At 32.6% G+C, this 25708-nt stretch overlaps 1 protein-coding gene and 1 long non-coding RNA gene across 6 annotated transcripts; both read right to left on the bottom strand.

Moving 5' to 3' along the window:
* Window positions 1–2834: 2834 nt before the first annotated feature.
* On the bottom strand, window positions 2835–7422 carry LOC122035092. Of its 4 annotated transcripts, XR_006126891.1 has the most exons (4): window positions 7274–7422; window positions 5690–7169; window positions 3983–4071; window positions 2835–3254 (listed from the first exon to the last, which is right to left on the bottom strand). It is a non-coding gene; the product is annotated as an uncharacterized LOC122035092 (long non-coding RNA). The 4 variants fall into 4 exon arrangements; XR_006126893.1 differs by lacking the exon at window positions 3983–4071; XR_006126892.1 differs by lacking the exons at window positions 2835–3254; window positions 3983–4071 and adding an exon at window positions 5386–5565.
* A 15165-nt stretch (window positions 7423–22587) lies between these two features.
* Window positions 22588–25429, bottom strand: LOC122034945 (cytochrome P450 90B2-like). Of its 2 annotated transcripts, none has more exons than XM_042594305.1 (8): window positions 25059–25429; window positions 24651–24975; window positions 24432–24584; window positions 23890–24141; window positions 23705–23797; window positions 23556–23634; window positions 23356–23462; window positions 22588–23052 (listed from the first exon to the last, which is right to left on the bottom strand). In XM_042594305.1, exons 1-8 carry the CDS (start codon window positions 25265–25267, stop codon window positions 22837–22839), a joined length of 1434 nt encoding a protein of 477 aa, XP_042450239.1. In that variant the 5' UTR covers window positions 25268–25429; the 3' UTR covers window positions 22588–22836. The 2 variants fall into 2 exon arrangements, with proteins under 2 accessions (XP_042450239.1, XP_042450238.1); XM_042594304.1 differs by having other exon boundaries at window positions 22588–23055; window positions 25059–25426.
* Window positions 25430–25708: the final 279 nt, after the last annotated feature.

Below are 25708 nucleotides of genomic sequence, written 5' to 3'. Positions count from 1 at the left end.
ACTAATTTGGATTTCAAATTTTTAGTATTTAGCGATAGATATTTAATATTTCGTCGCTAATTTACGATGAAAAATTAAATTTCGTCGTTAATCTGGACAACGAAAATACTTGGAATCACGATATATTATGACCAACTAATTTTCGTCTTTAATTATCGACGGAAGTTAAATATTCCGTCGCTAATCTTGGCACCAGAATACATGGAATCACCATATATTGCGACCAAATATTAAATTTCTATCTTTAGTTAGTGACGGAATATTAAAATTCCATCTCTAATTAGCGATGAAATTTTAACTTCCGTAATCGGCATATTTTGCGACCAACTATTAAAAATTTGTCTCTAGTTAGCGACGAAATATTAATATTCAGTCACTAATGCCAACTAACATCGTTTACATATATAGTTGTAATATTCCATCTCTAATTTTAGAGATGGAATTTATGTTCTATAGCTAATTAGCGATGGAAGTTAAAATTCCATCTCTAAATACAGGCAGGGACAAAACTCGTATCGACATGATTTCATTTAATTATACTCTTCAGTCTGACTTGATGGTACCCGGGTGCTTTACCGAGCACTAGAACTAGCTCATACCGAGCATTCAACCCTTGGTGGACCTCATACTTAATCAAATTTTAGTTGATTATACTCTTCAGTCTGACTTAAAGGAAGGACATATGATGATACTCAAGTGATTTGTCGAGCACCAGAACAAGCTCATACTGAGCATTCAACCCCCTCTTAAAGGAGGAACATGTGATGGTACTCAGGTGATTTGTCAGCACCAGAACCATCTTACATTGAGCACCAGGACTAGCTTACACTGAGCACTAGGACCGGCTTACACTGAGCATCAGGACTAGCTTACATCAAGCACAAGCACGTACTTACATCGAGCAGCAGAACTAGCTTACACCTTGCATCAAAACCAGCTTACATTGAGCACCAGGACCAGCTTACACTGAGCACTAGGTTCGACTTACATCGAGCACCAAAACCAGGTTACACCGAGCACCAAATAAAGGTTCCTCCGGGCACCAACCTTAAGGCACATATCCAGTTTCTAACGAACACTCAACCTTGGTGCCCAGATCCAGCTTGTATAATTGGATATTAGGCAAGGGTGTCACCAAGCACTAAAACCAACTTACACTATGCATTTGGATTCAATATTCTAGCTCAACTCTCGAACTACCTATGAGTGAGTATGTCACGCCTCCTGAATAGGGGGAGATAGTGGATGTCAGAGCTAGTCTCCTAATTTACTATAGAAGAATATGTGGCATTCGTTGAATGAAGGGGATGGTAATGGATATCAGATCTAGTCTTCTAGATGCCTCCTATGGAATATGTGACACTTAATGAGCATGGCCAGCCCTGACTTTTCAGGACCCTTGAGTGAAAAGAAAAAAGGAACCTCTATAGGAAAAAAAATATACTAACATTAAGTTTAATAAGAAAACTTGAAAATTAATATATTTCATTTAAAATATGATAAATTTCATACAAAATATATTTCTCAAGATTCTTCAAAAAGTACAACACCGTACAAAATATATTTCTTAAGTTTCTCCAAAAAGTGTAATACCTATAAATACAAAAAAAATAAGTATGAAATAATCATTGAAAAATATATATATCTTCTAGTATTTTGAGAAGTAAAATCATCAATAAGATTTTCAAAATCAAAATTTTCTAGCACCTCATTTTCGATATATAAAATTGTTAAGCTATTTATATGCAAATCATTATCATCATCTTCTCTCAATTCTTCCTGCTCATTCGTTGTATGATTATGATCATCATTTTTTCTGAATTCTTCTCGTTTATTGATTGTATTATCATTTAGTTCTTTTTAATTACTTAATTGCTACTCATTTGTTGTATGACATTTAGTTCTTCTTGACTTTTTTCTTGTAATTCATCAATTGAATCTTCAATTGAAGAGCTAGTTTTAAAAAATTTACAAACAATACCTTTGTGAGTTTTAATAATCTATTCCACTCTTTTTCTTTTGTTTCTTTTCTGACTCCAAGGTTGATATTTCTTTGAAAACATATTTGTACTACTAATTTCAAGTGTAAAAATAAAACACATAAAACCAGCAACAAAGTTAACAATGAAATAAACACAAGTAGTGAAAATAATAGTTGAAGAACAATAAAACTTGGTTTATACTTGAAGCAATCGATATAATATATTCTATGATGGTTAAAATTGGGATGATTTATTTTAACTCTTTCAAATCTATAAAAGAAATCATAAAAAGGCTCCAATACAATATTAAAAATCAATATTGAATATTGACAATAAGAAAAAAATCTAGACAAGTAGGTAACTTACATTATAAGTTTATATATTGCTGAATGATGATATTGATGAAACTAACATTTCAATTAGAGAATAAACTTTTCTAATTTAATTAAAAGATATTCAAAGGAGAAGAAAAGAGAAAATTAACGTTCATGATTTATACTTTACTCTTTAAAATCTAATGACTTCTGTAAATAAATTAATGAAAAAAGAGTTGTACAAATAATAAAATCTTGGAAAGAGAAAAAATGATCATTTACTTTCTTTTTTTCTATTAATTCAATAAATTTTTTGAGAGATTTTATTAAAATAATCTAATTATATATAATATATATTATATATGTATGTCAAATTGGGGGCCCTCTAAAAATTGAAGGCCCTTGACCGTCACCCCTAGTGACATATCTCAGGGTCGGCCCGGTTAATGAGTGAAAAGACAACTAATGAGTATCAGATGTGGTCATTTCACCCTTTTATACAAGAAGGGAGAAGTACGAGGTAACTGACGTGGAGATGTAGGTCACAAGTATGATAATCTTTCTTTCGTAAGTAAAGACAACTCTTCTCCACTAAACCCTCTTCTTCTTCCTCCTCTAGTTCCATATCTCTGCAAAATCCTAAATCTCTTTTACTGATGATTAACATGAACGTCGGGGTGACAGTGCTAATAGAGCCTGCTAAGCCCTAACTTGCTATCTCTTAGTTTGCCGGATCCCATAAGTGGTGGAGGTCATCTAAACTTTCTGGAAAGGAAACCCGAGCGAATAGAAAAAGTATCACCAGTTATTTCTAATACTAATATGAAGAGTAGGAGCTCTATAATGGAAGACACCAGCTGCAGGGCATCACCACTCACTCCCCATGGGCAATGGTCGCTCTTGAGGAGAGATCCCTCAGTTAGTGGTTGTTTGATATACTAGACTGGCCGACCTCCACCTGTGAGTAAAGGCAGATTACTTTTTAGCACCGTATCCCATAAACGTTAAAAAAGATGAACCAGCACAACAAAGAAGACAAAGGGACATTAGATAAATTGAAAGTGACATAGAGCCTCTAGTTACTGAAGCTAAAAGCGAGGAAATTTAGAATAAATATCGGCGCAGCATAGAAAACTTACTGGAACAAAGTTTTCCGATAGAATTTTTTGCCATTTTCGTAATTCATTTCTGAATCTTATTATATTATAATGTTAATTTATCAATAAATATATATAATTTATTTATATTTTCTTTTGTCATATTAACGAATTAATCTACATTTGTTTTTACACAGAAAATATTTTTAAAAAAATCTGTCATAATTCAAAAACAATGAATATAATTCTAATAAAGGAAAGATTAGAGATACTATTTTGTTAACATTACTATCAAATCTGCCACGATTGCAAGTATCCTGTTTTTTTGTCGTATTACAAGGAAAAATAGTATTATGAAATCAGAAACTAACGTAGTCAAAAAACATTTGAGATAATTATAATTACTTATTAAAATAAATTAAGAAAATGGCTCTGAAAGAGAAAGTAGCAAAGTCCATTGTGCTTTTTCCAACGCGAGAAAATTAAAACTTGAACAATTTTTTATAAAATATATTCCAGTATTTTCCTGATATTCAACTAAATTGCATATTTTAAAACAAATCTAAACCTACAATAACAATTTTCTAACCATTTTTAGCACACGGATCTTGATGGAGTCGAACCATCATCCTCTCGGGTAATGAGACCGAGCGCTCTACCATTTTGAGCTTAAAGATCCTACGTAAGAGAAGCTGGCCATTGTTATTCGAATGGTAAAAAGCCTATATGCCATTCCGACCATAAACTAGAAATTGCACACACCAAAATCTACAATAAATGAACACTTTAGAAAAGCATACTAAGCACTTTAAACAGACTAAAAAACTCACATCTGTCCTCTTTACATCGGCACGAATTATGTTTTTCAAAAACATCAGACGGAATTGAACTAAGCCGAAAACAAACACGAATAAACCATAGGAAGGATTATTTAAATACAAAATATTATCAAAATAAGTTTTGATAAAAATATTTCAAAACAATTCACAATTATACTTGCTCCAATTATTTAAACAAAAATAAACCATGTTTATAAACGAAATACCGCCTTTAATAACAACGTAAGCCAGCAAGCCGATCATAAGCAATTTTTGGAAGATAGATCGAATTGCCAAAAATTTCAAATTTTAAATCTAAGAAGGTAAACCAATAAAATTAATTTTGGAGATACACTAAACTAAATTCACATAATAACCGAGCTCCCATAATCTCGAGTTTTTCCGAACTTTATTCATAATTTAACGGCGTCCAATAATCCTATAATTATATTTTTTTCCCTAAACAAGTTCTGTTATTTAAATAAATTAATTTTCCACCAGAAATAAAGATTCAATTAAACTGCAAGTTCATCAAATGTAACAGATACGACTAATCTAGCTATGAAACCAGTTGAGATCCTCTGTCCCCAAAATGGGGTGTCCCCATGTCCCCTCGCCGATCGGACGGGTTAAATCATATCTCAAAGATACAGTGCACATCACGAGGCCATCATGATCGTCCGATCGGCGAGGGGACATGGGGACACCCCATTTTGAGGACAGAGGATCTCAACTACTATGAAACAGCCTATCCCGAAAAAATTGGCTGAATCGCAATAAATATCTCTGATTCCAATAAAAACTTTAGAAAGAATAAAAACAGGCAAGCAATTTTATTGTCAAACGGCTAATAAAAAAACCAAGAACCAAGCTCTGTTGAAGTAAATGTCAAAATAAACTCGCCAGCAGTTTATAAAAAATGTTATCACTAAGAACGCCAAGAAATCCTTTGATAAAATTTAACATTAAGTACAGCAAAGCTTGGGAAAATTGCAACAATTTGAATAAAGTTGAGCAAGCCAAATAAAGACTCGGCAACACCCGAAATTTGTTGACAACGCAAATGAATCAAGACCTAGTGAGCCGCATGTCAGAATTTTAACTCGTACAAATTGTATATGGCACGTGATGATGTTTCTCAAGGAGTTCAAAACCATCCTTTCCAAGAGACCCATTAAAAACTAAAGCATGTTCCGTCTTAAAAGTAACATCTAAATAAACTAATACATGTGCAAAATCTCAATTACTTATAGTTGAACACAAACCATAATTGCGGTATGATCAGCATGTGCAACAGAAGCCGTTCACCATGATGAATGAGCAAAGAAACTACTGAGCAATTACTTCAACACGGCTGATGAAAAATAAAGAAAATGAACAATGGAAACGGGAGAGATTGAAAAGATGACTAACAAATAGATTGCAGCGATTTCATTTGAACAGCCAATAAATTTATACCCTCAACGATTGCATTGTACCTCGGGGAAATGGTCAGCTTTTGTTGAAGATTGACAGTTGGTTAAATCTGGTTTCCGATGGAGCAAGCAACCACAGATAATTGTAAATCATTCGACATGGGAAGATAGAGAAACTCGGCCAACACTTGGATATAAGAAGATTGACAAACAGAACCATCGAGCCAGTGGTAGAACTTGGATGAGCCTTCCATACAAATCTATAATTATCACTGATCAACTTCATTAGATTCAACTTCCTTGATCTTTAAATCTCCTTCAACGGCAAGGATGATGGACAAACAAAAACAACAAGCCACGACTGGATCTCTGGATCTGAATCTAGGATGAGTCGTCAACGCAGTTCTTCAATGTCACCCATTGTTATAACCGTCAATCTCCAAATCCTTCTACGTGTAGTGTATAATCTACAAATACATGTACGACAGGCAAGCAAGCGTATCCGAATACGCAACACTAAAAAACACCAATATCTAGTCTTACATGGCTAAATAAATGTTTCTTTGCGATAACAGTTACAAAACAAATCCATTAACTTGGGAACAGTGCACTTGGGTCTCTAAATAAACAATCGTTACTGAGGAAAATAATATGCAAAGATTTAGCAAATGTAAAATAGACAATATTATCCTTTACTAAAAACACTGCACAAATGTCAATGATACTTATATTGTGTAAATGAACGCCGTAGGAACGTTAGGTAACAATAAATTAAGATGATGAAATTGACACTTGCGCTTCTATTTCAATTAATCATAAGCTAAAATCTATACCTCAGTGAATAGGAAGATAAAATTGCTTGGTACCTTGTGGAATTGACCATGATTTCCTTGGATTTGAATTTGCTGCTGTTTCTTTTGACCAAAAGAAATAAATTAATACCTGGTGGATTTGGAAAGATCGTACTGCTTTGTACCTTGAGGAATCGATCGTAGTTTCGTTGCAGATGCATTTGTAGGTAAATCCGGCGTACAATGGAGCAAGTAGAGAACAGCAACAACGCAAGGCACACAGGGGGAACCCGGGGTTCAAAATCACCCCATGCGAGCCCCCAAAACACAAAAAATGTCTTTATTATTTTTTTTGACCTGCCAAGCGAGCGCACCCAACTTGGCAAAGGTCGTGGTAACAGAGAACAGGAAGCAACTAACAAATATCCTAAATTGTACCTTACCATCCATGCTGATCCACAATTCCCAAATGGCACTCTCAACGACAGAATCCCATATTAACATCTCAAGTTCTAAGTACTTAAAACGAGAGACGTCATGAAATCCATCCATCCACAACCTCGTAAGCCTTCATCGCCCAGGATTCGCTGCACGCAGCAGATGGGCAACCTCTGCAAGTAGATAACACCAGAAGGCCATCCACGCCGTGATCTTACGAGGGTAAGACGCAAAACCAAATTGAAAAATCAAAAGCTTATGCTGTCCAAGGCAATCAACAGATACGCTGATTTATTCTATCCAAAACAGAAATCCTACAAAACCAGCACGAAGCAAGATAAACCAAACAAACTTACTCGATCTAGGAAATAGCCGGGAGAAAAATCGCCATAACAGAAGAACAAACGATCCGACTCACCGACGAATCAATAGAGTACACGATCGGCGAACAGAGGAGACCAAACTCCAAAGAGGAAACACATAGCAGGAAGAAATCACCGGACGACGCATCAGCGGCACAAAGGCGTGCAATGGACGAAAACCTAAAAACCAACGAAGCGAATGCAAAGAAAGGCGTGCCGTCCCATGGTTATTTATTGACCTGGGATAGGAAGTGGACGGTTCGATGCTAGATCTGTTTTGAGGAACGGATGAGATTTTTACACGTGGCTCATTATTATTTGTTGCGCCAGCGGAGGTCTTTCTTCGCGTGGGTTGTACGCCGACGCTCTCGGGGACCACTTTGCACAATTGCGTCATTGCTTACGCACATCTGATGCTAGGATGCAGTGCGATGGCAACATACCAGTTCTTCTTTCGACCAAGGGATGGGCGTGATCTCAGATGACTGTCGGATGTGATAAGTGAGATAAGCTGTTTTGTGTTGGTAAACGATGCTAAAATCAGACGAATATAGTTGTCACCTGCGTCTACCGGCCATAATTTCTTTTGACCCACGGCAACGAAAGAAAGCAATTTCGTTTTTGCATCCGCAACCAGCGCGGAGCCCAACAATGAGATTATTTCAATAAAAAAACGATCAAAAAAATTATAAATTACCATAATTTAAATTTAAAATATTAAATATAATTTAATAACATTATTATTAAAAATGAAGAAAAATATAAGAAAATAAAGGGGCGCCGCGAACTACAAGATTTGTTAAAACATTAGTTTAATTTAAGAATTTATTATAATATTATTTAAAAGAATAATTTCAATCACATGGCAATATATTAAAATTGATTAAATAAAATTGTATAAGATGTGCAAAAAAAATTGAATATTTTAAATACTTGGAATAGTAATATATATATATTTTCAAAATCAGGTGGAATACTAATATATATATTTGTTTCAAAATCAAGTGTTTTTATAATCTCGTTAATTTTGAGCAGTCGAGATCCTCTAGATCACAACTCCTAGTCCGTTTCTAGATAAGAGTTGCTAATAAGTAGGATTTTATGGACCCTATATGTATAATAGGTGGGGGTCCATGATATCCCACCTATAAATGAAATGGTCCATCCTCTGGATCACACTAGTCTAGAGGATCCGACCTCAATTTTGAGATGGGTAGGCTCATTTCACAAAAATATAAAGGCTCGACATGTAGATCACATTATCAACCGTTTAATCATTGTAGAGGTATCCGACATGAAAATTAAAAAGATATCCCAGATTAATTACCATATATTTATAAATATTTTATCTTTAAATAGGACATGAAAATAAGATCTTGGACTCCTAGATGTTCATCCCCGGAGCTATAGTATCACCGTATAATATTTAGATTGTCACTTAGGTACATATGATTCGATCCTTAGTTATGATATATTTATAAAAAAAATCCTCTAAATGAGGGCGCAACTAATTAAAAGGATATTAGACTTCTGGATTGGTTGTCACGTGCGCTTCTTGATTTATCTTGGTCGTCAGTGGAAAATTTTCATGGATCGAACCAATCACCATAAAAATAGTTAATGAGAGCACAAATCCGTTGGATCGTAAAATAAGGTTCAGAGAATAAATCAGCTCATTTAATGGTGGGTTTCATAGACCCCATCTGTTATATAGGTGGGATCCATGAAATTCTATCTATAAACAACTCCTAGCCTAAAAATGAACCAAGATTACAATCCAGAGGATCCCAATGATAGAAACTTTTACTCTCTATTTAGGTGGTGGGATGAAAAACGATTTAGTAATGGAAGGGGAGGGGAAGAAACGGATGAACAAGTAAAGAATTTAATCATATTCGTGTTTAGGAGGTGACGAAGGTTGATTCGGAATGAACGGGAAGGGAATAAACATGAAGTATATAAAATTATATAAATATCTTTTTATAAAAAATAAATTTATATGTTACATTGATTATTTCTAAGCATGCAAGTGTAAATTTGACCTTTCTCTCCCTTTCTCTTTCATAACTCGATCCCTCTCAAATATATTAGAGTAAAAATTATCCGTCCTCTATTTATCTTTTTCTCCCCTTCACTTATCTCCTCTCAACCGAGGAATACAGCACCAATCGAATGCTATCAGATTCAGTATTTTTATAAAAATCAAAAATACATTCTACTTTTTTACCGACTTACTAAATCTAGTGGTCGAATATTATTATATTTAAAGTCATTTGTACTTATTACATGTTTTGAATAATGTATTTCTTTTCGGGATAATCTAGAAATTAGTATATAAAATATTATTATCATAAATTTTGAAATTCAAATTTAATAAAATCGAGATAAATTTTTTTTTTTATGTGTGTTAGTCATTATTTCAAAGATTAATAATCGTTCATGATTTATATTCTCCATATTAATCCTGAGATAATTTGATGAAGACGTTAAAGATAAACATATTTACCTTTTGTCATCGTATTTCAAATAATAATGTACACAGTGGATTCTAGACGCAGAAGATAGATTTGTTTAAAGTCACCCATGTCCTGCTATTTTATAATTATTCGTTGGATTCGTCAAGATGGAGAAGACAGGTTTGATTTATAAGAGTTCCCCTTGTTTATCCTACTAAAAATACAGCGGAGAGGAATGAAAAATCTTTTAAAAAGAGTTTATATTTTTTTAAAATGGCATCAAATGTAATATTTTTTTTAATTGACATCTAATATTTTAGATATGTATTAGGATAAATTAATAAGTGTTCCTGCATATAATCTATCAATTTAATATTATTAAATCAATTATTCATAAAAAAAATTATATATTAATTCATCAAAATTAAAACTCGATTATTAGATATTTAAAAAACTAAGAAGACACAACACTATTGTCTCGGAGGCTTTGGACCATTTCTTTATGATTTATGCGTGTCAGAATTTGAATTTTTTTTCATGATTCAAATTTAATCGGATGTCTCTAAATCATATGAATGTAATATTATAGTAAAAATTGAAATCATCATCTTCCCAGTAACTACAGACAGTCCCACGCATGAAAAGAGATAAATCAATAGGGCATTTGCTCTATCACAATCACCCTTTACATGGTGGAGATACGTCCAATAAGATAATTTCACATTCGTTTAGAATTTATCTCAAATTTATTACAATAAATACTCGTGCAAATAGTGTGGGGTGTACAAATATAATATTTCTATAAAAGTCCATACACTGACTTCATGCGTCCCACATTTTTTATAGAGTAAATGAAATCAAGGTGAGGGTATTTCTATTAGCTTCGTTAAAATAGATCGTTGTCCATTTCTATAAATATATTATGTGTAAGAGCATATGCAACACGGTTAAAGCTTTAGCGTTAATATCTACATGGTTGTACTGTTCATGTACTATAACATTACGTGACTGTACTATTCACGCACTGTAATATTAACGCGTTCAACGAATTGAACACGTTAAAATAACAAATTGTATATATATATTTTTTTTTCAAAAACAAGTGTTTTTACAATCTCGTTAATTTTGAGCAGTCAGGACCCTTTGGATCATAACTCCTGGTCCGTTCCTAGAAAAGGAGTTACTAATATGTGAGATTTCATGGACCCTACCTGTAAAATAGGTAGGGTCTATGATATCCCACCTATAAATGAAATGGCTCATCTTTTAATTTGCACTTTGTAGTCCAGAGGATTCGACCTCAATTTTGAGATGGACAGACTCATTTCACAAAAATATAAAGGCTCCACATGTCGATCACATTATCAACCGTTTAATCATTATAGAGGTATCCGACATGAAAATTAAAAAGATGTCTAGGATAAATTACGGTATATTTATAAAAATTTTATCTTTAAATAGGAGGCAAATAAGATCTCGGACTCCTAGATGTTCATCCTCGGAGTTATAGTATCACCGTATAATATATAGATTGTCACTCAGGTACATATGATTCAATCCTTAGTGATGACATATTTATAAAAAAAAATTCCTCTGAATGAGCGTGCAACTAAAAGGATATTGGGCTTCTGGATTGATTGTCACGTGTGCTTCCTAATTTATCCTGATCGTCAGTAGAAAACTTTCATGGATCAGACCGATCACCCCAAAAATAGTTAATGAGAGCACAGATCCTTTGGACCGTAAAGTGCGGTTCAGAGAATGGGCAAGCTCATCTATTGGTGGGGTTTCATAGATCACACTTGTTGTATAGGTAGGATTTATGAAATTCCATATATGAGTAATCCTTAGTCTAAAAGTGAACCAAGATTATGATACAGAGGATCCCAATGATAAAGACTTTTACTCTCTATTTAGATGGTGGGATGAAAAACGATTTAGTAAGGGAAGGAAGTATATAAAATTATATAAATATCTTTTTCTAAAAAATAAATTTATATGTTACATTGATTTCTAAGTATGCAAGTGTAAATTTGACCTTTCTCTCCCTTTCTCTTTCATAACTCGATCCCTCTCAAATAAGAGTAAAAATTATCCGTCCTTTATTTATCTTTTTCTCCCCTTCACTTATCTCCTCTCAACTGAGGAATACAGCACCAATCAATTACTCCAAATTTAATGCTATCAAATTCAGTATTTTTATAAAAATAAAAAAATACATTCTACTTTTTTACCACCGTACTAAATCTAGTGGCCGAATATTATTATATTTAAAAGTCATTTGTACTTATTACATGTTTTGAGTAATGTATTTTTTTTCGGGATAATCTTGTGATTAGTACATAAAATATTATTCTCATAAGATTTAGAATTTAAATTTAATAAAATCAACATAAATATTTTCTTTATGTATTAGTCATTATTCTAAAGATTAATAATTATTCATGATTTATCTCTTCCGTATTAATCCTGAGATAATTTGATGATGACATTAAAGTCAAACATATTTATCTTCTGTAATCGTATTTCAAATAATAATGTACACAGTGGATTCTAGACGCAGAAGACAGATTTATTTAAAGTCACTCATGTCCTGCTCTTTTATAATTATTCGTTGGATGCGTTAAGACGGAGAAGACAGGTTTGATTTATAAGAGTTTTCCTTGTTTATCATACTAAAAATACGGCGGAGAGGAATGAAAAATCTTTAAAAAGAGTTTATATTTTTCAAAAATGACATCAAATGTAATATTTTTTTTAATTGTCATCTAATATTTTAGATATGTATTAGGATAAATTAATAAGTGTTCCTACAGATAATCTATCAATTTAATATTATTAAATCAATTATTCATAAAAATATATATATATATATTAATTCATCAAAATTAAAACTCGATTATTAGATATTTAAAAAACTAAGAAGACACAACACTATTGTCTCGAGGCTTTGGACCATTTCTCTATGATTTATGCGTGTCAGAATTTGAATTTTTTTTCATGATTCAAATTTAATCGGATGTCTCTAAATCATATGAATGTAATATTATAGTAAAAAAATGAAATCATCATCTTCCCAATAACTACAGACAGTCCCACGCATGAAAAGAGATAAATCAAGAGGGCATTTGCTCTATCACAATCACCCTTTACATGGTGAAGATACATCCAATAAGATAATTTCACATTCGCTTAGAATTTATCTCAAATTTATTACAAGAAATACTCGTGCAAATAGTGTGGGGTGTACAAATATAATATTTCTATAAAAGTTCATACCGACCTTATGCGTCCCACATTTTTTACAAAGGTAAATGAAATCGAGGTGAGGGTATTTCTATTAGCTTCATTAAAATAGATAGTTGTCCATTTCTATAAATATATTATGTGTAAGAGCATATGCAACATTGTTAAAATTTCAGCGTTAATATTTACGTGGTTATACTGTTCACATACTGTAGCATTACTTGGCTGTATTGTTCACGCACTGTAACATTAACACGTTCAACGAATTAAACGCGTTAAAATGACTACAGCGCTGAAAAATTATATATATAAAATAATATATTGTCATTAACACGTCACGTGTTAATGACATTGTAGATGCTCTAAGCAACTCGATTATAGCCAGCAAATTGCTTTTCCCCCCTCCCCTGACACGCGCACCCCCCTCCTCTCTCTCTCTCTCTGCCAAAAGACCATTCTACCTTCTATATTTTTTGTTTTTTTTTAAATTTTTTTTTAATTGTTTTAATTCATACTTATATATTTTTTATTTTTAATTATTTTTAATTTTTAATTAATTTTTTTATTCATACTTATATATTTTTAAATTTTTATTTAGTTTTATTTTTAAAATTAATTTTTTTTAAATTTTTTTCATTCATACTTATATATTTTAAAAATTTTATTTAGTTTATATATTTTAAAATTTTTATTTAGTTTAAATTTTTAATCAATTTTATTTATTATTTTTCATTAATACTTATATATATTTTTAATTTTATTTAATTTTATTTAGTTTTATTTTTAAATTAATTTTGTTTATTATTTTTTCATTAATACTTATATTTTTTAATTTTATTTAATTTTTATTTAGTTTTATTTTTAATTAATTTTATTTATTATTTTTTTAATATTTATTTAGTTTTATTTCTTTAATCAATTTTATTTATTATATTTTATCAAATTTTTAAATTTTTTTTTATTTTATATAATTTTTAAATTACTCCCTTCCTTTAAATTACATTCCTAATTTGACACTTAAATTACCCGCATCCAACTATTAATACATGTCATAATCTTCTCTCCCTTTAAATAGGTCACTCGTTACAGGACACGCGCTCATTTGTGGTATGAAGTAATAGGTGCACCACCACCAAACGCATCGGGAGCAGAATTTGGAGGCAATATTGATTAAGATTTCTATTTTTATATGTTTTTATGTTTTTTTTGTATTATTACATGTACTTTTCATTTGAAAAAAATATGTTTGGTCTTAAGTTATGAATGTGTTCATTATTAATTCGTAGTATTTTTTTAGTTTTAAATATAAACTAAAAATAAATAAAAGATTATAAACATGTAAAAAAATTATTGAAAAAAATAAAATTGATAAAAAATTGGTAAAGAAATTGATTAAAAAAATTAATAAAAAAATAAAATTAAAAAAAATCAATTGAAAAAATATAAGTATTATGAAAAAATAATAAATTAAATTAATTAAAAAATAAAAACTAAATAAAAATTATATAAAATTGAAAAATAAAGTATTGATAAAAAACAATAAATTAAATTAATTAAAAAATAAACTTAAATAAAATTAAAAATATAATTGCATGAGAGTTATTTTTAAATAAAATTAATTAAAAAATTAAAATGAAATGAGAATTACTATGATTAATTAAAAAAAATAAAGAGGAAACTACATGCGTCTTTTGGCAGAGAGAAAGAGGAGGTAGAGGGGGTGTGCGTAAGAGGGGGAAAAAGCAACTCTCTTATAGTTAGAGGTCGTATAAATGTAATATTTTATTAATAGAAAGAGTACTAGTATGGTTTAATTTTAGTTCATTGTTAGATTGTGGGTCACAACGAGGCAGTGAAAGGGACTCGAAGAAGAGGTATGTCATGCACCTGGAGTTGGCGGTAATGGAGGGTGGAGCTTGGGACCTTGGGCGTACAACGTAAAGGGAATTCTCATTGTCTTAACAAAGCTTAAATAAATTTTTAAGAGGGAATTAAAATTTATTTTAGATTTAGATTAGACATGGATTTATTATAGAATTATTAATCTATTTCATTTTAATAATAAATAATATTTAAAAAATAAATTGAGACATAAATTGAAATGAATTTAAGATGGAACTACAAATAATTTTTTATAAATTAAAATATATATGGATTATAAATAAAATTTGAAACGGTATAATTTTTGTCAAATTTTTTTTTAAAAATTTAATAAAAATTGAGACCGAAGAAATTCTATTTTAAATTTATATAAATTAAAGACAATTTTTATGATAGAAATAAAATCTATTTTAGATTTATATAAATAGAGAATAATTGCTACCGAATTAGTAATATGTTTATAAAATATAATATTTAAAAAAAATTAGGACAAAAATTGAAATGAATTTGATACAAAACTATAATTAAATTTTAATAAATATAAATAAATATAAATTGCAAATAAAATTTGAAATCATATAATTTTTATAAAAATTCATTTATAATTTATTGAAAAATTGAGATGAAAAGAATCAATTTCAAATTTATTGTTGGAAAATACAAACATTTTTTATTTTAAAAAATATAATATCTAATAAGAATTTAAGATGAAATATAAAACAAATTTAAAATAATATTTCATATAAATTTATAAAGAAATAAATATTAAATACATATAAATATTTTATTTTCCCTTTAACTTACTAAACTCTAATCAATTTCTTTTCTCTTTCCCTTTAAATCTCACTTTTAACCTAATTCCTTTTCGTAACCGAGCCTCCTCACTCGAGGGCAAGATCCCACACCTCGTGTTGCAATGAGGGCACCTGGGCCATACTGGTAAGGACGCCGACGACAACAAGGACTCCCACGACCAATTTAAAGTCGCCATTGGTAAGTCTCCAGTACTCAACATCGTCACCTTCGCCAAGAACAAATCTTGTTGGGCGACATTTCCTTTCGTGTTAGATTAGGATTTGATTTTGGTGCGATTGCTACTGTGTTTGTTGGCTACTGGATGATTGACATCTATTTTCACTACATTTTCTATTTCTTCTTGCTTTCCAATTAAAGATTGATTTTTTTTCATATTTTAAATTCAGCATACGTCCATTTCAAATAGCAATGCTCGTTGTCGAGACAAACCTTTTATTCTTTGACATTTCTTATTTACTTCAATTTTGATTCTACTAATGTGTCATTTTCTTGATTAATATGTTGGAATACAAATAATATATTGTCGGAGATTTTTAGGGAAATTAGTTGAATTTAAAAAATTATACAGAATTTAAATTCAACTTACAGTTGAACTAACTTGAACAGATGATCTCAGGCTGCCAGCAGGGGCTGATTTTTATCCAAGTGTCAACCTCAAAGTGACTGAGTGAGCAAAGAGGTCGGTCGGACGAAGCAGACATGCCTAACAGGAGAGGCCGATCACACGAGGCAGGCAGACCGAGTAAGAGAGGCCAGTCAGACGAGGCAGACAAGCCGAGCAAGAGAGGCCAGCCGAACGAGACAGATAGGCCGCGCAAGAGAGGGTGGTCGGGTCGAGCAGACAGACTGGGCGACAGATAGGTCGGGCTGTTAGAGAGGTCGGCCGAGTCGAGCAGATAGGTCGGGCTGTTGGGCTGTCAAAGAGACTAGCCGATCGGGCAGAGAAGTCTGTTAGTCCGACAAAGAGACCGACCAGGCGAGCTGACCGAGGCCTGCGAGTGGTACCTGAATGCGCTCCGCCGAGCAGGAGATTGGAGCCTTTGCTTTGTTGTATATTCTCTGCCTATGATCGGAGCCTCCTTATATAGGAGCTTGCAAAAGATCTACGTGGCAAAAATGTTGGTTGTTCCACTTGTATAAATTTTGACCCGACCGATCCGGCATTAGTGTACGCAGGTCGCGTTCGCACACGAGCCAACTTGATTTAGTACAATCCGGACCCTGAATTTGCAATTCGTGTACCTGAATTTGGTTTAGTCTCCATTTCCTTTTACAAATTTTGGCTTTTGCTTCTCCAATAGGATGAGTTCCACACACTAAAACCTTGCTTACAAGCAACTGCTTAATTATTTTGCTTCATTTCACTGTCAATGGCGTGCCAACTTGCTTATCAAAGGTTTGAAAACTAATTTAACTTGTGTCCTCCATTTCTGTCACAAGATTTTTGAATAACGTATTAAATTAGTTACTGAGATCATTCTGCAATTGCAATCTTTTACTTATAGTTATATTTCCTCTTGAGTTATGGGGTCCTTGTCTTTAGTTTTGTTGATTTCGTGTGCCAAGTGTGGCTTTGTTCTCTGCTACTTCAAGTATGAGTAATTTTTCAACACTATTTAAGTTGAACTCATTAAATGTGTCTGTGTGTTTTCTTAGTTCCTTTGCAGAGTCATTACAAATAGTTGGAGGATTTCTTCATCAGAGATGATCCTCAAGAAAAAAAATAGTACTCCCAAATTTACCTTTCATCATTCAACATTCATTTCTCGTGAAATTGCGAGGCAGCCTAAATCGATCGGTCAATCGATTCTAGGTTTATCTGCGATAACACATAGGCACTCTGAATCGATCAGTCGATTGATCAAAGCCTCCCCAATCGATCAGTCGGTCGATTGGGATATGACCATTGCGTAGGATATAGGGTTTGGATGCCTGGGATCGCTGGGATCTGGCGTGACAATCGATTGGGAGCATACCTAATTGATTGGGAGCCTTAAAAATGCATATATAAAGGTGACGACGAGTTCAAATGACAGAGTGCTTACACAACACCTCCCATTCTTCTGCCAGTTCTTGAAGTTGCTTGGAGCAAGTTGCTGTTGCATTTCCAAACATCAAGAGGCAATCTTCATCAACAAGATGAAGCAAGAAAAAAGTTTTATCTGTATTCTTGTGTATTTACTTATTGTTTGAGTTGTATCTTGTTGTTGAGTCTTGTACGAGATTTCTCCACCTCCGATTGTTTCGAGAAGGAGAGTTTATATAGTGGAGAGTGTGCACGGTGTGTGAATCCTTAGATTAGTCACCTCTTTTTGAGGTGGATACCAAGTAAATCATTGCCATTAGCATTGGAGAAGTTTGTTTCGAGTATTCCGCTGCAAAAGATCATCATCAAGGTAAAGCAAGCTAAGCTATTAACCCCCCCCCTCCCATTTAGCTCAGAAGTAACCCAACAGGGACAAGTCGTCATCGGTGTCTAAACTAGAGGAGTATGCTAGACTAACACTCATGGCGAGTCACCAAGAGAAGAGTATCGATGAAGGGAAAGCTATATTTGAGGAAAGCAACAAATGGGGAGAGTCCAACTTCAAACATGATATGGTAAGTGAGATATACCTTCTACCTTCTAATCAACTTTATTCTATAATAATATTAATTACTAAATCTTTATGTAAACTAAAATTTTAAAATAATAATTTAATGAAAGAAATGTTTATTTGAAAAAAAAAATTAACTAATGTATGCCCACTAGAATTGTTTGATAAACTCAAAAATAAAAATGATAAATTAAAAGGATAAATAGAATCTTTAAAAAATGACTATGCATATTCAACTTCAAAAGATTTATGAAATTTAAATTGTAGAAATTACAGATGACTCAATTGGTATATCAGGAGTCATAGGGGTCAAATTAGAAAAATTCTTAAAATTATGTCACACCAAAATTCCTGATTAATCTAGTAGAAAATAACTTATATTGGATTCCCAAAACATGTCTAATATAATTTAAGTTAATCTTATGCATGCTTTAAATTTTAATATATTTTATCTTCCATATTATTTAAACAAATTATTTAAATGCTTACGGTTAGTATTTCGAGTTAAAATTTTTTACTATATTATCTGATGATTTGATCTACAAACAAAAAAATTTTAAAAATTTTTTACCATTAAGTTATTTTTCTATGAATTTATTATAAAAAATGATATTTTAAAAATTTAAAATATTTTGTAGACTTATTTTTCAAAACTTTTATTTTTTCTTTGATAAAACATAATGCCTTCTATGATAATAAAAAATTTGTGGCATATTTTTGAATTTTATCTGAATTATTACAAATTATTTTTTGAAAAGTTAATTTTCAATATTAAAAATAGAGGAAAATAGAAATTCAGGAACTTTGATTTTTCTCACATTTAACAATCTATTTTCCATATCCATAAAATTTTAGAAGCATTTTCAGAGTTGAAAAATAGTTTTAAAATTTATTTTCAAAATCTCGGATGTTCTGATAAACTTAATCAATTCTGTTCATTAAACTAATTCTTTTTTCTGTGATAATTTTTTTGCTCATATAAATTATTCTGTTTATATTTGACAAAAAGTTACATGATTTTTCAAAATCAAAAATTAATTTTTTAAATTTATTTTTGTTAAATAGAAGATTAATTATTAAAAATAGAATATTTTTAAAAATTATTTCTCAAAAATATTAGTTTACTAATAATTTCTACTATGTGCCCCTAGAAAAATATTTTAAATTTTTCTAAGAGTTTATTTTATTTTTCCCCAATATTTTTTTGATGTGATCAAAGAGGATGAAATAGGTACAAGTTAAAGCGGAATGAGAACATTTTTTTATCTTTGTACGAATTTTACAATTTTATTAAACTTGATTAATTCATTGTAATATTTTATTCTAATTGCAACTTCTTTACATAATTATATTAATCATGTTATTACTTTTTTGTTTAATCCTAACTTTAATTTGAGTTGATGCACATCAAAAAAAGGAGATTGCAAGTAACCTGTGTCAGTTTTGATGTGGTCAACCATATTAAGTTATGTTCTATGTATTTGATCATTGTGTTTAAGTATGTAGGAGCTTAGAAACATAAGAAGTCGAACGGAAGACATAACTAGTGAAAAGGATGACAAAAAAGGAACCGACGAGCTCGGTGCATCAGAGGGACAAGATGCTGGGGAAAAATACACTTATAAATGAGAAGGATGTGCGTGGTGTTCGAGAGACGATAAGATGGGAATAAAGTCTGCTCAAGGAGAAGGTCGGAATTGGATTATGGTGAACTCAACTCCGATTAATCGGAGAATCACCGACACAAAGAAATCAGCTATTGAGCTGATTGGCTTGTGGAAGGCGCCTTCAATGCTTCATAGAAGTGCCTTCCTTAGCCTTTACCCGAGGACAAAGTTTTATCCTTGGGAGATAAAATCTATCCTATGGAATGCACCTTGGATAATTTTGAAGACACCTTCAAGCTAAGGATAATATTTTTCAAGAGCTATAAAAAGACTCCTGGACTTAGGAAATATTCAAAACTCTTGTATTTATTTCCTAATATAATTCTGAGCATTCAACAAGTGTAATAGACTTCTTCGCCTTCCACGAAGGAGACTTTTTTAGTGCTTTATTTTACTTTGGATTAACAACTACTTAGGTTGTAATCAAGTAATTCTTTCGCCTCTTTTATTTTTAATTGTTCAATTTTCTTTTTATATTTGTGCTGCTAATCTCAGTTGAAAGATCGGGAAAGGTTCAGTTTTATTTTTTACAGGCAATTCACCCCCTCCCTTTTGTCGGCCTACCTACGCCAACACATTTTTCATTCAATCTTCAATCATGATGTGATGTAATGGGTGATAAATTTAATAGAGGGTGATATATTTACTACAATGATATGATGTGATGAGTGACTCATGTAAGGGGAGGGTGTATGGATTTCAACACGATTGACACTTTGGAAGATCAAATAATTAAAGTTTCAATATATTTGGTCTAATTAGAAGAATAAAGAATTATCATAAGAAATTAAAGACATGCATGCTACTAGCAAGAAGATAGTAGGGAAAATTATTAAAAGGAAAAGAAAATTGAATCGTAATGTGTGATTACTTTTATCAAGACGATGTGAATATTTATTTATCTCAATGATAATTATATTATACTTTTGGATTTAGGAATTAGTTATTTTTAATACTTTTGAAATTTGTGATTGTTTATGGTAAAATAATATGTAAATATGAAATATAAATAAGATTAATGTTAAATTTGAAAATAAATTTCTAGTGGATTTATAAATAGAAAGAGAAACTAACACGGATTTAAAATTAAATTAGAAAAAAAAATATTTGAAATTAATTTTATTTATTTAAATTAAAAATATATTCATAGATAATTTTTTAACCTATTTTTAAAATTAGAGACGGAATATTTTTATCTCAAAATTAGTCACGGGAGTTTCACTAACAAATTTTTGAGCCGAAATATTTCGTCTCAAATATTATTTAGAGTGGAAAAATAATATTTAAAGACAGAATTTTCATGTCCAAAGTTCTATTTTCTTATAGTGATGGATGGCCTAGTGATAAAAAGAAGATGACAATGAAATGCGTGGAAGATGAAAACAAGATAAAGAGGAAGGTCGAGAGTAGGCGGGAGGAGAAGAAGAAGGCTGCGAGCAGTACCAAAAAATAAACACTCACTTTTACAATTGTGTGGGTGGCTGCAATGTGGATAAACAATTGGCCATGTCTTTTCTCAAGCAATTTGAGAGTTCACGGCATATATAGTTAACGTCCCAAGCAACCCGTTAAAAGGAGATGATGAAGATGGTCGCAAGAGACTATGCGTTTAGTTCAAATTATCATATATGATTTTGATTATGTAATTATCAGGTAATCACATAATCAAGATTATAGAAAATAAAACATAATCAAAATATTATTTTGTTCAACCTAGGTAATACAATAAAAACTTATTTATTTGATAGTTTAATAAATAAACTAGTTTAACATTTTACCATATTACCTCATTTACAAAATCAACCATATTTTTTTTTTAATGTTTTTATGTCTTTTTTATTTTTTAAAGTTTTTTTATTTTATTTTCATATTTTTCTCTTATCGAAAGGTAGGTACTTTTTGTAAAAAAAATTAGTTAATCTCGAAATCAAGAAAAACCTAAGGGTACATTTGATTTGCACATTTTTCATTTTCATTTTTTGAAAAAAATGCACGTTTATGAAAAGTGATGTTTGATTTACATTTACCATGTTTGTTTTCTAAAACAATAGATAATATTTTCTGGAAAAATAGAGAATGAGTAAAAGTCATTTTCTATTTTTTAGAAAACACGTGTTTTCTAGAAAATGAAAATGAAACATGCGTAAACTAAACACATCCTAAGATTTTCTGATTCCGAATTGCATACCCCTTTTACTGACGCGTTAGACATAGAACATTACTCGAAGATCATTGATTACCTAAATTAAACATAATTTTCGTTAATAAACTTAGATGGATAATCAATATAACTTCCAATAAGACTTACTAAAAGTACTGTGTAAGAGATATTTCTTTCAAAATTTATGCTCCTTATTTTCACATCATATATCTCATTTTTCAAAAATTCCAAAACTCATAATTAAATATTTCACTAAGCCGATGATTTCTAATACCTCTCAAACATCCCCGCCAATGAGGATATTTGAGAGGGATTCCTCTCCCTTGTCTAATCGTTGGGTAAACATAAAATCAAAGAATTCTTCCTCTCTCCACCCTCTCATCCTCTCTCTTCTTCTCACATCTCACCTCTGTTCGTGTAAACAGAGGATTAATTAAACTGATCAAAGAGCCTTATGCATTTGGAAAACAAAACATACCTGTGTCCGACCATCATGCATGTTAAGGTTAAGATTTAGTTGAAGAAACTTTTTTTGCTACCCAGGAGTTCATCAATACATTAGCCATATATGTTTTTTTTTCCAACATAATTTTTGTTTAACACTCTGTATCATCTTCATCCGCCTACGCCTATTTACACAATACACACAAAATATCAGATTAATTAACAACAATAATCATTTTCCCAAATTTTGAAGCCTCACTCATCTGCATTCATCAGCAATGACCAGCCCCGAATTTACATTAGTTTTGAGTATATATTTTGTCCCAGTAAATTCGTTTTTCATTGGAATCCTCAGATGGGGTAGACTTTTATAGGGAGTCCTCTCGGGAATTCGATGAAGGGGAATGCAAGCGGCTGATCCGGCTCGGCCAATTCCCACCTGTAGCTCAACAGGAGGTGGTGCAAGAAGACCGCCAGCTCCAGCTTCGCCAGCTCCGAGCCCGCGCATAGACGGGGGCCGCCGCCGTAAGGCATGAAGTTGTTCGTCGTCGCCGAAGTCACGCCGCTCTTCTGCACGCAAAGTGTTCGTCGCATTGTTTGTTAGATAGACTGATAAGTGCAAAGCGCAAAGATAACGACGCTTGGGAAAAATTGTCTTGCACACGTCGTCGCTTAGGACAGGGATTAAGCACTTGGTCGTCAGTGGTGTGCCATCTTCGCAAACGTGTACCGCATCTATATATTCTAATCTTAAGATCCAATAACTTCCTTTTAATTATTCTCTCAAAAAGCTGATTACAGTTTAGAGCATAACATAAAAAAATCCATTCCTTAAACAATGACAATAAACTTAGATTAATTAGGACTCACTTGCCACCTCCATGGGTTGAATTGGTGAGGATCATCATACAGAGAAGGATCCAAATGAACCGTAGCGAAAACAGGTAGAATTTTCCATCCACATGGAATCTTGTACCCTTAATTTTCAAATGAACAACACACTTGTTAATTAATCTCATCAACTGATGCATGAACATTAACTTATCGATAAATCTCTCTAGATGTCGTACCTTTATATTCTACATCTTGAAGAACTTTTCTATGCACGAACCTTACAACATTGCCCAGTCGTAGGGTCTCATTTATCACCTTCATTTATGAACAAAATTAGCTCAAAGGAGAACACTATTAATGAAGTTTGGTTACTGAAAGAGCTTACGCATTGAGTGAATTCCATCTCTTTGTAGTCTTCCCAATTTAAACTCGATTCTGCTCTCTGTAGCTTCTTGCGTTGTATTTCTTTGTGCTCCTCCTAGCAACATTTAGGCATATAAAACTATTATACAAGTAATAAGACAGACATTTTTATATTATATATCATTTGATGGCTCCTTAATTAATTACCTGGAGTCTTTGAACAGCTTTGGGACAACTCTCCAAGAAGAATATGGCTAAAGCCAAGGCGACTGATGAGGTTTCATGGCTTGCAAAGAGTAGGCTGAGCAAAAGGTCGAGGATCTGCTCTTTTGACAACTTTGAGTGCTTTAGAACCCAACTAAGGAGATCATCCACTTCCTCATCCCTCTCTTGCTCTCTCATCTCTTCCATCCTTTCTTGCATTTTTTGTTCAATCACATTGAGGATGTTTGATCGCGACTGCAAATCAAAGAGAGCTGCTACTATTTTTGTCAAGGAAAACAAACTGGTACAATGATGAAAAATTAATACACAGTATGGCCGATCTGCCAATGAAAGTGACCATCGACTTGTTAGCTTCCAAGGAAATGAAAGATATACCTCACATTGAATCATCACAATCCTGTCTAATTATAAGTAGGTCACCGTAGCTTTCCATGTATTAATTATAAAAAAATTAATTAATTTCTGATAATGTGTTAGCAATTTTAAAAACAGGTGATCATGGCAATGGATGATGATATGCATGCCTTCAAGGCCTTCCAGTATGGAGTCCCCGGGAAATTCAGAGGTGCCGAAATGACTCCTTTCATGAAGGTTATGTACTCCAATCTCAGCTTCTCTGTCTTTGCTTCGTATGGCTCCATGCTCATAATATTTTTGACCATCAAATTGAAGGTGAACTGAAGATCATAAAACCCAATCAATTCATGTTAAAGGAGAAGGACAAACAGAGAGATGATAAGTACCCTTTTAGCCTCTTCTAGTGCTGAAAAAGGGGAGCCGTGAATCCAAGAGCGAAGCACGAGAAGGGAGTGGCGCTCGACCTCCGGCAAGAGGTGCGATCGAAGCCTGACGCTGCTCATGAAGTTGAGGGAGATAATTCGCATTTCGCGATGCATGTCGCCGACTAGAACCAGCATGGACCACTTTCCCAGGATGCCGCCGATGCTGCTAGGGTAGCTGCACTCGAACAGCTTCCCCTCGTTCTGCAGTATGAACCTGTTCAGCCCTGCGTCCGCCGACACGATCGTCGGCTCGCCGAAGAGATTCGACCGGTAGATCTTCCCGTACCTGGAACCTCAGCGCACGCCTCGCCATCAGCTAGCTGCATTCACTTTACGATTCAGGAACTCGGATTAGCAAGCAATTAATACCTCGACACATGTTGCTCCATGAAGTGGCCGACAGAAGTAGCCGGATGAGGCTTGAGATATCCGAAGGTTTCGCCGACGAAAGGCCATCCTTGTCGACCAGGTGGGAGCTTTAGCTGCTTTCTCTTCCATTTGACGAGTTTAACAGAGAGAAAGAGGGCCACAGTCAGGAGGATGAGTAGGAATTCTACTGAGAATTTGAGCATGGACATGGCTTGCCTCTCACTGAATCTTTGATGTATAACAAGGATACATACTATTGCTGGAGTGGGGAGGGGTCGGTAGTCCACTACTTTATAGAACAAAAATAACCGAACTCCTTATTGGAATTAGCTGGAAAGTCTCCCGTCTCTTGCTAATTAATCCAGTAGTTGAGGAAAGACTCGGCCACTATTCATGGAGGAAAAATTGAAGCTGCGAAGAACAATCATGTCAACAAACAAATTAATGATGAAGGATTTGTTAGATCACCTGAAAGAATCCATATAAATTCTATCTGCCAGAATATTTTATTAGCAAAATCTAGTAAACCAACTGGACTAACTCAGCAAGGTGCCAATCATACTATATGATTAAAAATCGTTTTCAATTAATAAATTCTTTTATTCCAAGATTTTTTTTTATTCTTTATTTATTAATTAAGGTTTAGTGTG

Source organism: Zingiber officinale, chromosome 11B, assembly GCF_018446385.1.
Source record: "Zingiber officinale cultivar Zhangliang chromosome 11B, Zo_v1.1, whole genome shotgun sequence".
Lineage (NCBI taxonomy): Eukaryota > Viridiplantae > Streptophyta > Magnoliopsida > Zingiberales > Zingiberaceae > Zingiber > Zingiber officinale.
The sequence above is the reverse complement of the archived record's forward strand: the minus strand, read 5'-3'. Positions and strand labels throughout refer to the sequence as shown.

What these genes read in the sequence shown, in the direction of transcription:
- LOC122034945 (XM_042594304.1), bottom strand. Translation starts at nt 25,267, where the DNA reads ATGTCCATGCTCAAATTCTCAGTAGAATTCCTACTCATCCTCCTGACT. An exon ending in CACTAGAAGAGGCTAAAAGG is followed by an intron (nt 24,585 to 24,650) that starts GTACTTATCATC and finishes TATGATCTTCAG; the next exon opens with TTCACCTTCAATTTGATGGT. An exon ending in AGATGGAATTCACTCAATGC is followed by an intron (nt 23,635 to 23,704) that starts GTAAGCTCTTTC and finishes TCATAAATGAAG; the next exon opens with GTGATAAATGAGACCCTACG.